Genomic DNA, 13997 nt, shown 5'->3' with positions numbered 1-13997 from the left:
CTAGCACAGATTAAAAACCACAGATGTACCATTTATATAAGACGCACACTGATTGTCTCTTAAAAACTACATATTGACTCCTTATTGACATTATTCTTATTCCCCCCCCTCTTAAATAAAGTAGTGCAGCTAAGACAATCAGTCCCATGATCCACAGAGCTCTTAACAGAGTTCTTTGTTCGTGTTTTTTTTCTCCCTATGGCCAACTTTGCCAAATGTGGCAGAAGCAATCGAAGAAGCTTGAGAGTTGTATATTATGTATTGTCCCATAACAGAAACATTTTAACCAAGTTGGATGGAAGGGGAAGGAACAGAAGGGTCATTTGTTTTGCCATACCAAAAATAAAGGTATCTAAGTGTAGGAAGTAAGACGAAGGGCGGGAGAAAGAAAGAAAGAAGGAAAGAAAGAAAGAAAGAAAAAAGGGAAGAAAAAAGAAAAGAAAAGAAAAGAAAGAAGAAAAAGAAAGGAAGAGAGAGGAAGAAAAAAGGGAAGAAAAAAGAAAAGAAAAGAAAGAAGAAAAAAAGGAAGAGAGGGGAAGAAAGAAAAAAGAAAGGAAGAAAGAAAGAAAGAAAGAAAAAAGAAAAAGAAAAAGAAAAAAGAAGGGAAGAAACAAGGAAAGGAAAGAAAGAAGAAAAAAGAAAGGAAGGAAGAAAGGAAGGAAGAAAAAAAGAAAAAGAAAAAAGAAGGGAAGAAAAAAGGAAATGAAAGAAAGAAGAAAGAAAAAAGAAAGGAAGAGAAAGAAAGAAAGAAAAAGGGAAGAAAAAAGAAAAGAAAAGAGAGAAGAAGAAAAAGGAAGAGAGAGGAAGAAAGAAAAAAGAAAGAAAGAAAAAAAGAAAAAAAGAAAATAGATGGGAAGAAAAAAGGAAAGAAAAGAAAGAAGAAAGAAGAAAGAAAGGAAGAGAAAGAAAGAAAGAAAGAAAGAAAGAAAGAAAGAAAGAAAGAACCCAATACCCTCTACCCTGGGTCATAGAATAATCTTCCATCCCTATGCAGACAAGGAAACCCAAGAATTGGCTAAAACTATGGAGCAATGAGAAACTAAGTGATGTGATTCTGTTCTTGGTCTCCACAACATATCTTTCCTTCTTGTCTTCCTTTCCAGAGCATCTGAGCAAGAGGTGAAATTGGAGGTACGATCACGGCCACTGAATTCCTTGCCTTTGTTATCAATTTGTGTCCTGTTCACAATTCTTTTTAATTTAAATCAAAGATCTCAAAACTGGAAATTTCAGCCTACTATGGCTATTGTCTTGTCTGTTTTCAACAACATCATTGTGGTCACTTATCATTGTCAGCATTTAGCATCATCACCATTGTTACTGTTTTATCACAAAGGGTTCCTTGACAGGCCTTCACAAAACCTGAAACTTCCATGAAGATGTCTGGTCTTTATAATCCAAGCAGTCAGTGTTGAAGTTTAGCTTCCAGGAGGCTGTTTGATCCTTATAATCCAAACAATCAGTAGATGAGTTAAACCCCAAACTTGAAGCTCCGTAACCTTGAGTAGAGAGGGAAGCTGGAGACTGGTTGAGGTGGCTGGCCACGGCATTGGTGCCCATGGGGCTAAGGGTGGCCCCTGGTCCAGGGAGCTGGTGGTGCATAGGGGTCAAGTAAGATCCACAGTCCATTCCTCCAAAATACGAGGTCGAGCCGGCATATCCTTGGCTGTAGCCTGAAGCCTGAGTGTAGGTCATCGGGTAGGACCTCTGCATGCAAGAAGAAGAAGTGGACAGGGGGTCGGAGAGTGGCGAGATGGATGCTGGGCTCCAGATAGACACAGGAGCACTGCTGCTGGAAATGGCGGGGACCGAGGTGCTGGCTGGAGGGGTGAATTGGCCGCTGGTCCCGCTCTCTGAGCTCACTTCTCTGGCTGGAGAGCTCTTCTTCTTCGCTGGCCTCACTTTATTCTGGCCCCCGTTCTGCTGCTGTTGCTGCTGCTGGCGGCATTTGGCGCGGCGGTTTTTGAACCACACCTGGAAAAACCAACCAGGAAGGTGGAGAAAGAAGAAGGAAGGGGGTTAGCTATGTGGATCACAGCAAGGACAAACGGGATGAAAATGATTATCACCAGGGAGAACACCAGCACTGAGGGGTTTCATGGAGGAATACCACCATTCCTCAGGTGTTGAAAAGTTGCTATGAAAATGTTGCTAGTTCTCTCGGTTTCTCTCTGGGCTTCCCTCAACATCCCTTGCATGTTTTGCTAATACGTTATGGAAAAACCTTGTCAGATTTTTTTTTAATCCAGGTGGAACATGGTAGAAACTTTTATAATGTGGAAGCCCCTATCAAACATCTAGCAAAACCAAAAAATGGGGTATTAGCAGACTTTATCTGGGAGTCCTATCAGTATTTATATTTACATCTACCCTTTGCCCCTTAAAAAATGGGTTCAGAAAACTGAAATAAATGATTAAGAGCAATAATAATAATTTAATTTAATCATAATTTAATCATAATAATAATAATTATTAAATAGTTGTTATTATTATTATTATTATTATTATTAAATATTAACAATTTAATAATTATTATTTAAGGGGTTTTAATATTACATTGTGTTTACTTTTTTTGGTTGTGAGCCACCTAGAGTACCTTGGGAGTTGGACGGCATACAAATAGATAGATAGATAGATAGATAGATAGATAGATAGATAGATAGATAGATAGATAGATAGATAGATAGACAGACAGACAGACAGACAGACAGGTAGATAGGTAGGTAGGTAGGTAGGTAGGTTCATAGGAGCCAACAAAGATAACCATGGATTTACTGCAAAGACATTGAGTTGCCCATTTTTAAGCTTCACCCATTCTCCTCCTGGTCATCTCTGCTTTATTGCATCCCCTGCAATCTCAGACTGAAAAAAAAATGTGGCTACATTTTATTTCAAAGGAGGCTACTCAAAGGACTGTTGTTTTCATCTGCAACCAGGAAGCCTACAGTATGTGGAAAACCACTGCAGAGCCTCAGACTACCAGCGCTTTCCTAATGTGGAGCCAAGCAAACCTTTAAGAAGAGTACTTTGAAGAAAGGGGGGAAAGTTCTTTTGCAAGCCTCTGAGCCTGGCAGCTTAGGTACCCCAAGGACTTCCACTTAAGTCCTACTGAAGTCAAGCCCCTTAATTAAAAAGAATAGAATATTAGAAAGGAGAGGTTATCAATTAAGAGAGCAACTGAATGGGAGGGAAACAAGCTTGTCCAATTAAGCGAGCTGTATCTTTTCTTTCCTTCCACCCCTCTCTGAAGGGCAATTAAATAGTAGGAAGTTCCTTAGAACCTGTTGATAGATGTTAAAGGTCTTCATTTACTTCATCTCGTGTAAGTAAGTCACGTGATTTCCAGCCAGAGCATCTCTCTTTGTTCCCACCCCTCTATATCTAACTCCTTAACTCCTTAACTCCAGTTGCCCTTGGGGGCGGCACCCCCCTTTGTTATCCCTAAACTCCCTTCATACCATCAAAGAGGCATAACTCCTCTTAGGACTATCCCTTGCTTCTCTGATGTTCTCCTTTCATTTATGATCAGAATAGCCTTCGATTTTCTTTTTTCTTTTTAATTAATATTTTTATTGATTTTTATAATATAAAACACACACACAACATATAACATATGCTCAGTGCTTCTGCCCACCACCAGACAATCAATCATACCCCACCACCGGTTGGGGGTATTTCTAGTATAAATCATTTAAACCCAAGAGTGAAATATTTCTTTACATATTATAGAGTGGTTCCAACTTGTTTCTTATAGCTTGATCTCGGATCCTACTCATATATCGTCTTACCTTGTCCCATCGCCCCATCAGCTGTTGCAAATCAGATTCATTAATCAAACTCATCCTTTTATCCATAATCTTGAATTGAACGTGGCCCACCATATACCTATACCAATTTTGCATTGTCCATTTTGTCGCGTCTTTCCACCCCAAGACTATTACCGCCTGAGTGCTTCCTATCACTGCTTGTTTTATTTCTCTGTATTCTGTTTTCTACTAACTGAGGTAGGAAGAGATCAGTAGTAAGTACAGGCACACCACTGAACAACTTTGGTGATGAAGGTTCTCTCTTGCACAAAGGATGCTTTAGATCATTGTTTCCCAACCTTGGCAACTTGAAGATATTTGGACTTCAACTCCCAGAATTACCCAGCCAGTGAATGCTAGTTGCCAAGGTTGGGAAACACTGCTTTAGATCATACCAATTTTGAACTCTCCAATGCAAATAGGAATCTGTGTACATTCTTATTAAACATCTGGATATCCATTTCAAAACACAAATCACATTTGCTCCAAAGTGGAGCACTGCTTGCAACTGGTCACAACATTCTCTCATCTCTCCTTAGATAACATACTGTATTTTTGACTTGGTCTTTTCCTTCATCCTCACTCAAATGATCAGTGGCAGTTCTAGGAATTCCTTCCGAAAAGGAACTGGGCACCTTTTTAGGTATCACAAAAGAGCTGCTATCAAGTGCCACAATTTTGGTGCTTGGCTGGAATAATTGTTGCAAGAAAAAGGCGCATCAAAGTGTGCTTTTCTTCTGGTCTGATCTCACATCTGTGACTTCTATACAAATGGTAAAACTATTTTTACTAGGGAGTGATTAAAAAAAATAGGAGAAAAAAAAGGAAAAGGAAAAAAGAAAAGAAAAATAAATATATTTCAAGAGGAGGAGATTGTATTTCTTTATTTTAAAAAAAATGTACACTGCTCAAAAAAATAAATAAAGAGAACACTCAAATCCTAGATTTGAATGAATGAAATATTCTCATTGAATACTTTGTTCTGTACAAAGTTGAATGTATTGACAAAAAAATGAAAATTGATTGTCAATCAGTGTTGCTTCCTAAGTGGACAGTTTGATTTCACTTGGCATTATGGTCTGTTGTTTATGTGTGTCCCCCCTTTTTTTAGCAGTATATATAGCTGCCCAATTCACACAGTTACTCAATAAAACATCAACCTCAGTTCCTCTCATCTACCATTTAAATTGCTCTTTAACAGTGTTTTGTGAAATAAAATCGTTTTGAAGGTATCATTTTTTAAATTAAAAACATATTAGTTTTGCGTTTTTCATTTTCTTTTATTCCTAACATACCCTGCAATATTAACTACAGTGAACAATACAAATCATATTAATAAAATAGAAAACTAGATAGGAAGTCATGAAATAAACCACACAGCCAACATGTCTATCTAGTAAGCCGCCCTGAGTCCTTCAGGATTGGGAAGCATAGAAGTCGAATTGAATTGAATTGAATTGAATTGAAATAAATAAATAAATAAATAAATAAATAAATAAATAAATGTCAGCTAGAAAATATGGCAAAAATTTTATGCAGCTCATGTAAAAGGGAAAATAATGGAACTAAAAGTGATGCAAGCCTATGTTATACCAAACACAACAAATTTAAGTCCCTAGCTGTGTGCACATCAGGAATGCCTAAACAGTGATTTTAAAGAAGTCCATTCCTCCAGGTGTATATGCAGAATCTTGTGGTTTGTGATTCCAGAAGGCCACATGAATGCAACGGGTATGCCTCCAACAGAAGTGAGTATCTAACTCAGGGTTGAACAGTGGAGTTCTTAGTACTTTCTCTGGGCTTGGTTGTTTGCTTGCAGAAATTTGCTTTCTCTGAGCTTGTTGTTTGATTCAAGCATTGAACTGATGATGCTATCTATTTGGATAATGAAACCTCTGGAAGCAAACAGCTCAGCTCAAGAACCCCACAAGTACCTCTCTCAGGCTTGCTAGGAATATATCACCTGGTAAAGCACATGAAATCTTAGAAGCAACTTAGAACTAAGGAGAAATTTCCTGACAGTTAGAACAATTAATCAGTGGAACAGAACAGTTTGTCTCCAGAAGTTGTAAATGATCCAACACTGGAAGTTTTTAAGAAGATGTTGGATACCCATCTGTCTGAACTAGTGTAGGGTTTCCTGCCTAAGCAGGAGGTTGGACTAGAAGACCTCCAAGGTCCCTTCCAACTCTGTTGTTGTTATTGTCATTATTATTATTAAATCAGCTGAGAAACAAGGCTTGCCTATCTTGTCAAGTCTATTCCATTAAAATAAACGACATTGACAATTATCTGGAAAAGGAGTTAATTTCTTCTTCTTTATTTAAAACAATTAAAAAACTGATTTGTGTTTAAATATGTGTTTCCCTGTCTCAGAAAAGACATCTTCTATAGGAGTTTAATGATCAAACTCAAACAATATGATAAGTGAAATTAAGAATAGGTGCTGAAAAGTCTTCTTTTTAAAAAAATGATCTTTTATGCTCCAGAAAATATCTCAGCTCCTGGAATCTCCTGGAGAGAGCGAAAACCTATTAAACTACTGTAGTTTAACTCTACAAGTGTAAATGTGCCTTGCCTCTTCCTGTAGCTTACAACGTATTATGAATTCCCAGATGTAATGTCAGCAAATGTGTCCTGTGACCATCCTTTTTTTGGGGGGGGGGGAACCTATTTTACTCCCTCCTGAAAATATCTGGGCAGTTCAATTCATTTCATGCTTAGTGGAAAGCAAGTATAGATGGAATCACCTGAGAATGCTTTCATGTTAAGGACCATTTTGGATGTCAAGCCTTTCTTGGTGGGCCCTGCAGGAAACTGCTTATCAATTGAAATGTGTAACGATTTGGTGTAATGTGTGTGTGTTCACACTCATACCCAGCTGCAAAACATGGAGTATTGAGTAGGCAGAATGCAATGCAGGTACTACTGATATTCAGATTTCACTTTCATTCTTATCAACTAGCCAAATTCTCTTTTTAAATGTTATATCACAATTTCATTTCATTTTATTGGATTTGTATGCTGCCCCTCTCCGTAGACTCGGGGCGGCTAACAACAGTAATAAAAACAACGTGCGACAATCCAATACTAAAAACTAAAACCCCTTAATTTAAAACCAATCATACATACAAACGTACCATACATAAATTGTGGAAGCCGAGGGGGAAAGAATATCTTAATTCCCCCATGCCTGACGACACAGGTGGGTTTTAAGAAGCTTGCGAAAGGCAAGAAGGGTGGGAGCTATTCTAATCTCTGTGGGGAGTTGGTTCCAGAGGGCTGGGGCCGCCACAGAGAAGGCTCCTCCCCTGGGTCCCGCCAAACGACATTGTTTAGTTGACGGGACCCGGAGAAGGCCAACTCTGTGGGACCTAATTGGTTGCTGGGATTCGTGCAGCAGAAGGCGGTCCCGGAGATAACCTGAATGTTATGTAATTATGGTTAAGATTAGGGAAAAAAAGTATTGAGAAATAATTTTCCTTGGTCACCGAGTTTGCAGTTTTCCAATAACTGCTCTTAAATGACATCTGTCCGTAAATCAGTTTGGGGGCCATTCCTGAAGTACACAGCTCATATACATTGCTCAAAAAAATAAAGGGAACACTTAAACAAGTGAATATAACTCCAAGTAAATCAAACTTCTGTGAAATCAAACTGTCCACTTAGGAAGCAACACTGATTGACAATCAATTTCCCATGCTGTTGTGCACATTCAACTTTGTACAGAACAAAGTATTCAATGAGAATATTTCATTCATTCAGATCTAGGATGGGTTATTTGAGTGTTCCCTTTATTTTTTTTGAGCAGTAAACTTTCTGGCTAGAGACAGCTATTAAAAAGTACAAAAGCTGATCTGATGGCTAGATAAACACTAAATGATTCCTGGTTTTATATGGGTACCATTATATTTCATGGCATGAAGATGACAACAATGATGCTAACAACATCAACAATAGATAAAACAATGTGGCTATTACTGAAAAAGCAATAGGCTTTCAATTTAAGAAGTTGCCTGGTTTCTTAGCAAAATCCAAAGCAATGCAGAAGCTAGGTAGAAGCTTAAGTAAGAAGGTACAAAACATGATTAGTGCCGGTCGAGTCAGAACCCACTTTCTCAACCTCATTCATTTTCCATACCTCTAGACAATTCTTTACCATTATGCATGGCAGCCAAAACTGCTGGTATATTGGTGAGCTATGATGCCATGAAGGCACAGTTCCACGTAGTTCAACCCATATTTCCCAATGTATAAGTTCACCACTTTCTCGTATTTCCTCTTTCCTTTTCAGCGTGGACCACAGAGAAGGACTTAATGGTGTACATGTTTGTTGCTTGAAAGAGCAACATGTTAAATGATTGTTCTCAGCAGGGTATTACATAAAAGCTGATGAAGTTTGAGGGACAGTTTAGTGGCTTGCAATCTGAAGATCTTTTTTCAAAAGTGGTCACTTGCATACACCCTCGCCCTAAATCTTCTTCACCCTAAAGCAAGTGTGAGGAAGACCATGCATTCCTTTGCTCCACATTTTTGCAACCTGTGGTTGAAAATTAATGAATGAAGGTGGTGGGTAGTTCTTGTTGTTGTTGTTGTTGTTGTTGTTGTTGTTGTTGTTGTTGTTGTTGTTGTTGTTGTTCTTCTTCTTCTTCTTCTTCTTCTTCTTCTTCTTCTTCTTCTTCTTCTGCTTCTTCTGCTTCTGCTTCTTCCTTTTCTTCCTCCTCCTCTTTCCCTTCCTCCTCCTCCTCCTCTTCTTCTTCTTCCTTTCCTTCCTCCTCCTCTTTCCCTTCCTTCCTCCTCTTCCTCTTCCTCTTCCTCTTCTTCTTCTTCTTCCTCTTCTTCTTTCTCTTTCCCTTTCCTCTTCTTCTCTTCCTCTCCTCCTCCTCTCTTAAGATGGAGCATGAGTCTCTTGGTTTCTAGCCACTTAATTGCTGTGATAAATCATTAAAGAGGCCTGCCTATGAACTGCACACCCATTCAATTCCCAACGAATAAAAGGAGAGGAATGTGATTATCTTGTTGCAGTCATATGAGATACAAGGAAAGTAATCAAATGGTAAACAAATGCTCCAAAAATCCTCTAGGTTTTTGTGGGATATTTTTGGCAAGTTAATATGACCAGTAGGTCTGTCAGGACTTTAAGCCTTGCCGAGGACCTTCTTCCAAGCACCCCAGCCAAACTGAGCTCAGTTGTCAGCCCTCTTCATAAATCCTATCTCAAGAAACCATGAAGATTTATTGGGTGGCCCTGCAAGGAATTAATAGTTATGGGAAGCACAGGGCTGTCCCCAGTGGAAGCAACTGTTTGCACAACAACTGCCTGGGAGGATTGCATTGAACCTAATTCATCCCAGTCACTTTTGGAGATCAGAATAAGCTATATTTGGAGGGAGGGAGAGAAAGAGAGAGAAACCCAGTCGAAGATATTGTCCAAGCAAAGAAGATTTGGGCTATTTCCTCCCCAGAGAGTTATAGAGTTTTACAGTGCTATACTCCAGCCATAATGCTGGACCTCATTATGGCACATTATGGATGGATGACAATATAAATCATTAGAGTGGAAATGCCCCAGGTCTATCACAATGTCCGTCCCCCCCATTTTGGCAACATTAAGTTACAGTATGTGGATCTCAACTCCCAGAGTTTATGCTGACTGGGGAAACCTCCTAAACTTTATCCTTAGACTATGCACTGTTGACCTCACCTGATTGCTCAGAGGTTAGTGATTTCTGATAGGGGTAGTGATTTCTGACAGTCTCAAAATGGGTGAACAGTGCAGTCAGGCGGTAGGGAAAGCAAGTAGGATGCTTGGCTGCATAGCTAGAGGTATAACAAGCAGGAAGAGGGAGATTATGATCCCGCTATATAGAGTGCTGGTGAGACCACATTTGGAATACTGTGTTCAGTTCTGGAGACCTCACCTACAAAAAGATATTGACAAAATTGAACGGGTCCAAAGACGGGCTACAAGAATGGTGGAAGGTCTTAAGCATAAAACGTATCAGGAAAGACTTCATGAACTCAATCTGTATAGTCTGGAGGACAGAAGGAAAAGGGGGGACATGATCGAAACATTTAAATATGTTAAAGGTTTAAATAAGGTCCAGGAGGGAAGTGTTTTTAATAGGAAAGTGAACACAAGAACAAGGGGACACAATCTGAAGTTAGTTGGGGGAAAGATCAAAAGCAACATGAGAAAATATTATTTTACTGAAAGAGTAGTAGATCCTTGGAACAAACTTCCAGAAGACGTGGTAGATAAATCCACAGTAACTGAATTTAAACATGCCTGGGATAACCATATACCCATCCTAAGATAAAATACAGAAAATAGTATAAGGGCAGACTAGATGGACCATGAGGTCTTTTTCTGCTGTCAGACTTCTATGTTTCTATGTTAGTAAGTGCACCAGCCTGCCAACTATCCCTTTCCTAATGTTTCCCTCTTATTAGTACCCATCTCTGCTCCGAGTCCTTGGAGAGGGGCAGCATATAAATCTAATAAATTATTATTATTATTATTATTATTATTATTATTATTATTATTATTATTATTATTATTATTATTATTATTATTATTATTATTATTATTATTTCATGTATATAAACAGCATTTTATATATATGTAGACTACCAATATGTACTTGATAAAATAAAACAAATACGTAAATAAATAAATTCTGGGAGATGGTAGTCCACAGGTCTTAAACGTTGTCCAGGTTGAAAAGCACAGGTCTAGCAACATGCAAGGATGGAATACTATTCTGACATGGTACATATGACATTTTTTGTGGAAGGGTGCAGGATCAAAAATGAGAGCTTTGCTAAATTAGACTGGTGGTCTGCAAACTCAGAGTCCTTGAGGGGGGGATAATGTCAAAGCAGACATCTCTCCCACTCCCCAGACAGGCCTCGCTGGTGCAGTGGTTAGAGTGCAGTATTGCAAGCTACTTCTGCGATTTGCCAGCAGTTTGGCAGATCGAATCTCAGCAGGCTCTAGGTTGACTCAGCCTTCCATCCTTCCAAGGTCAGCAAAATGAGGACCCAGATGTTGGGGGCTGTAAACTGTTTAGAGAGGGCTGTAAAGCACTGTGAAGCAGTATATAAGTCTAAATGCTATTGCTATTAAACATCAAGTCCTGCCCCACTTTAAACTTCTGGTTTTCAGGGATCCCAAAACTTTGGAGCCTGGGAACCATTTTAGCTTATCATCCTCCATTACCACATCATCTTTCTTTTTAAAATCCACCAAATATTTCTGGATGGCTGCAATCCACACCTGAAGGGGTTCCCCCCCCAGGGGTCTTCAGATATGTATATTCAGCAAACAGCTCTTCTCATGACCCTCAAATACTGTTGCTAAGGGGGGGGGTCTGTGGCTAAATGTAGCTGAAAAAAAGGGAATTCGGAGTGGAAGAAAACTTTCTTAACACATTCTCGCCTGCCTAGAAAGTTGGCATTCTGGTGCATTGGGGGTGGGAAGAAAGAGGTTTGACTTTCTCGGAGCTCCTGTTCCCAGGAGCTTCTTGTCAGGGTGGCGCAGTGGTTAGAGTGCAACACTGAAGGCTACTTCAGCTAACTGCTAGCTGTAGTTCAGCAGTTCAAATCCCACCACCAGCTCAAGGTTGACTCAGCCTTGCGTCCTTCCGAGGTGGGTAAAACGAGGACCCAGATTCTTGGGGGCAATATGCTGATTCTGTAAACCACTTAGAGAGGGCTGTAAATAGCACTATGAAGTGGTATATAAGTCTAAATGCTATTGCTATTGTCCTGAGAGCAAAGTCAGGATGCTGAGAAGAATGAGACTGAAGATTACCTTGGATCTCACCAGCATCTCTCTCCCCCCAACACACAGCTTTCTTTTCTCGGTCTCCTTCTCCCACTACCCTGCCTAGACCATTTTAGTTGTACCGTCTCTCTCGGACCCTCCCCTCTTCTCCCCTCCCCAGAGAAAAAGTCAAACGGGGGAGCTGCAAGCGCACCAGCCTTTTTTTTTTTTCTTCCTTACCTGCACTCGGGACTCCGGCAAGTTAATTTTGAGGGCCACCTCTTCCCGCATGAAGATGTCCGGGTAGCGGGTTTTTGCAAACAGGGCCTCCAGGACGTCCAGCTGCGCCCGGGTGAAGGTGGTGCGCTCCCTCCTCTGTTTCCGGGGGGTGGCTGGGAAAGAAGACACGCCGGCTCAGATCGGGTCAGAAAAACCCCAAATCCCAACCCAACTCAACCCAACCCAACCCAACCAGCTCCTGAAAATCTGGCTAAGTCCGGGAAAGGCGACTGCCCCTGCCCAAACGGAGGGGATTCGATCCAGTCTGTCCACCTTAAAGCTGTTTCGGCACCGCTGATTTCCTGGAGAGCCTTCCCTCTCTGCTCAGGAATAAAGCCCAAGCAAGTCCGGTTTTGCGAAGGTTGGTTCCTAGCAATAGCAATAGCGTTTAGACCTATACTGCTAGTACTGCAAGCTACTTCTGCGGATCAGCGGCTTCCAGCAGTTTGGGGGATCGAATCTCAGTAGGCTCAAGGTTGACTCAGCCTTCCATCCTTCCGAGGTGGGTAAAATGAGGATCCAGATTGTTGGGGGGCAATATGCTGACTCTGTAAACCGCTTAGAGTGAAGCGGTATATAAAACTAAATGCTATTGCTATTCTTGTGGGGGTGGGGAGCGGGCCAGCATAGCTTCAAGGGCGCCTGTAGGAGAGCAGTTAACTCAGAGTGGCAGCCCCCAGAACTGCCGTATTTGACGGCGCACCGACTGGGGAGTCGATTCGGATGCAGCGGGAGGCCTGCCGGCGGCATCTGGGTGCGAGGAATTGGCAGGATCGGAATCGAGCGTGCAGATGGAGGTTCTGATAGAAGAGAATATATATTCAGCTCACGGTTGAACTGTATAGTCCCTGGTTCTCTTTTTGAGCTTGTGGCGGTTCCTTCGCAGGTGTATCGTTATCCAAGTCGGTAAGATTAGTGGAACTGATGATCCTGCCTAGTCAGTAGGTAATGAAACGTTCGCAAGGGTTCCACAGATGGAGGTTCACTCGCAGAGGTAGCCTAATCGCCCTGCCTCCACCCCATGAACCCAAGAGCCTCGGTGGTGCAGTACTTAGAGTGCAGTATTGCAACTACTGCAGGTCGAATCTCAGTAGGCTCAAGGTTGACTCAGCCTTCCATCCTTCCGAGGCGGATAAAATGAGGACCCAGATTGTTGGGGGCAAAATGCTTACTCTTTGTGAACCGCTTAGAGAGGGCTGTAAAGCACTGTGAAGTGGTATATAAGTCTAAATGCTAATGCTATTACTGTTGCTATAAACAATCCTCTCATCCTTCTCCAGGCCTTGGATTCAACAACAACAATTAAAAAAAAAACAACGAAAACCCGACTTGATCCAATCGTAGGGAATAAATAGCACTTAGCCCGGAAAGGCTGGCTTGAGTTCAGACCGAAAATTGGGGTGGGGGTGGGGCGGAATTAAAGGAACTTTTTCCTGAAAACGTTGAATGGGAGAAATTTAAGGGGAGAGTTGAGATACTCTACAAGCTACCCTCCTGGTTTTCACTGGCACCGTGAAAATAGGATCCCACCGGCGGCGGGGAGGGAGGGGAGAGTAAATATGAGGTCCCAAGTCCAACGAGTCTGCGCCCTTTGGAAGCTCCCCCCCTCCCGCCCGTCGACCGGGTGTCTTTCCCATCTTACCTGGATACCCAACGGAGGGATGGAGCAGGTCCATCCCGGAGGTGGTGAGGCTTAGGCCGTTGACTGCGTAAGGTGGTTGCTTAAGATAAGACATCATGCTAAAGTTGGGGTGAGGAGGGGAAAAGGCCCAAAATGCCGGGGCTGGGTAGAGTTGGCGAAGGAGATGCCTCTTGGATCTGCTTCTTGCGCCTTTCTTCTTTCTTCTCCAGATCTTTCGGGTAGCGAGGTTAACCTTGAAATCTGGAGCCTAATTTAGAAAAAAATAGAACGGAAGGAAGGAAGGAAGGAAGGAAGGAGAGACACACACAGAGAGAGAACGAGAGGGAGAGCGAGCGGGCGAAGGGGAGCAAGAGAGCGAGGGAGGGAGAGAGAGAGAGAGAAGGAGAGAAAGAGTGTGTGAAAAAAATATTCTGTCCACGGGGGTCTTCGAACTAGCGAAGTCTTCTTCGCTGCGGGGGTGGCACCCGCTGAGTTGCAGGACCCGCCAGACCTCGGCCGATTG

At 41.6% G+C, this 13997-nt stretch overlaps 1 protein-coding gene across 2 annotated transcripts; it reads right to left on the bottom strand.

Annotated features, from left to right (window-relative positions):
* Positions 1-1353: 1353 nt before the first annotated feature.
* OTX2 (orthodenticle homeobox 2) lies at positions 1354-13736 on the bottom strand. 2 transcript variants are annotated; one of them, XM_070733095.1, is made up of 4 exons: positions 13475-13592; positions 12047-12049; positions 11815-11966; positions 1354-1974 (listed from the first exon to the last, which is right to left on the bottom strand). In XM_070733095.1, exons 1-4 carry the CDS (start codon positions 13590-13592, stop codon positions 1354-1356), a joined length of 894 nt encoding a protein of 297 aa, XP_070589196.1. The 2 variants fall into 2 exon arrangements, with proteins under 2 accessions (XP_070589196.1, XP_070589205.1); XM_070733104.1 differs by lacking the exon at positions 12047-12049 and having other exon boundaries at positions 13496-13736.
* Positions 13737-13997: the final 261 nt, after the last annotated feature.

Source organism: Erythrolamprus reginae, chromosome 1 (genome assembly GCF_031021105.1).
Source record: "Erythrolamprus reginae isolate rEryReg1 chromosome 1, rEryReg1.hap1, whole genome shotgun sequence".
NCBI lineage: Eukaryota > Metazoa > Chordata > Lepidosauria > Squamata > Dipsadidae > Erythrolamprus > Erythrolamprus reginae.
The sequence above is the reverse complement of the archived record's forward strand: the minus strand, read 5'-3'. Positions and strand labels throughout refer to the sequence as shown.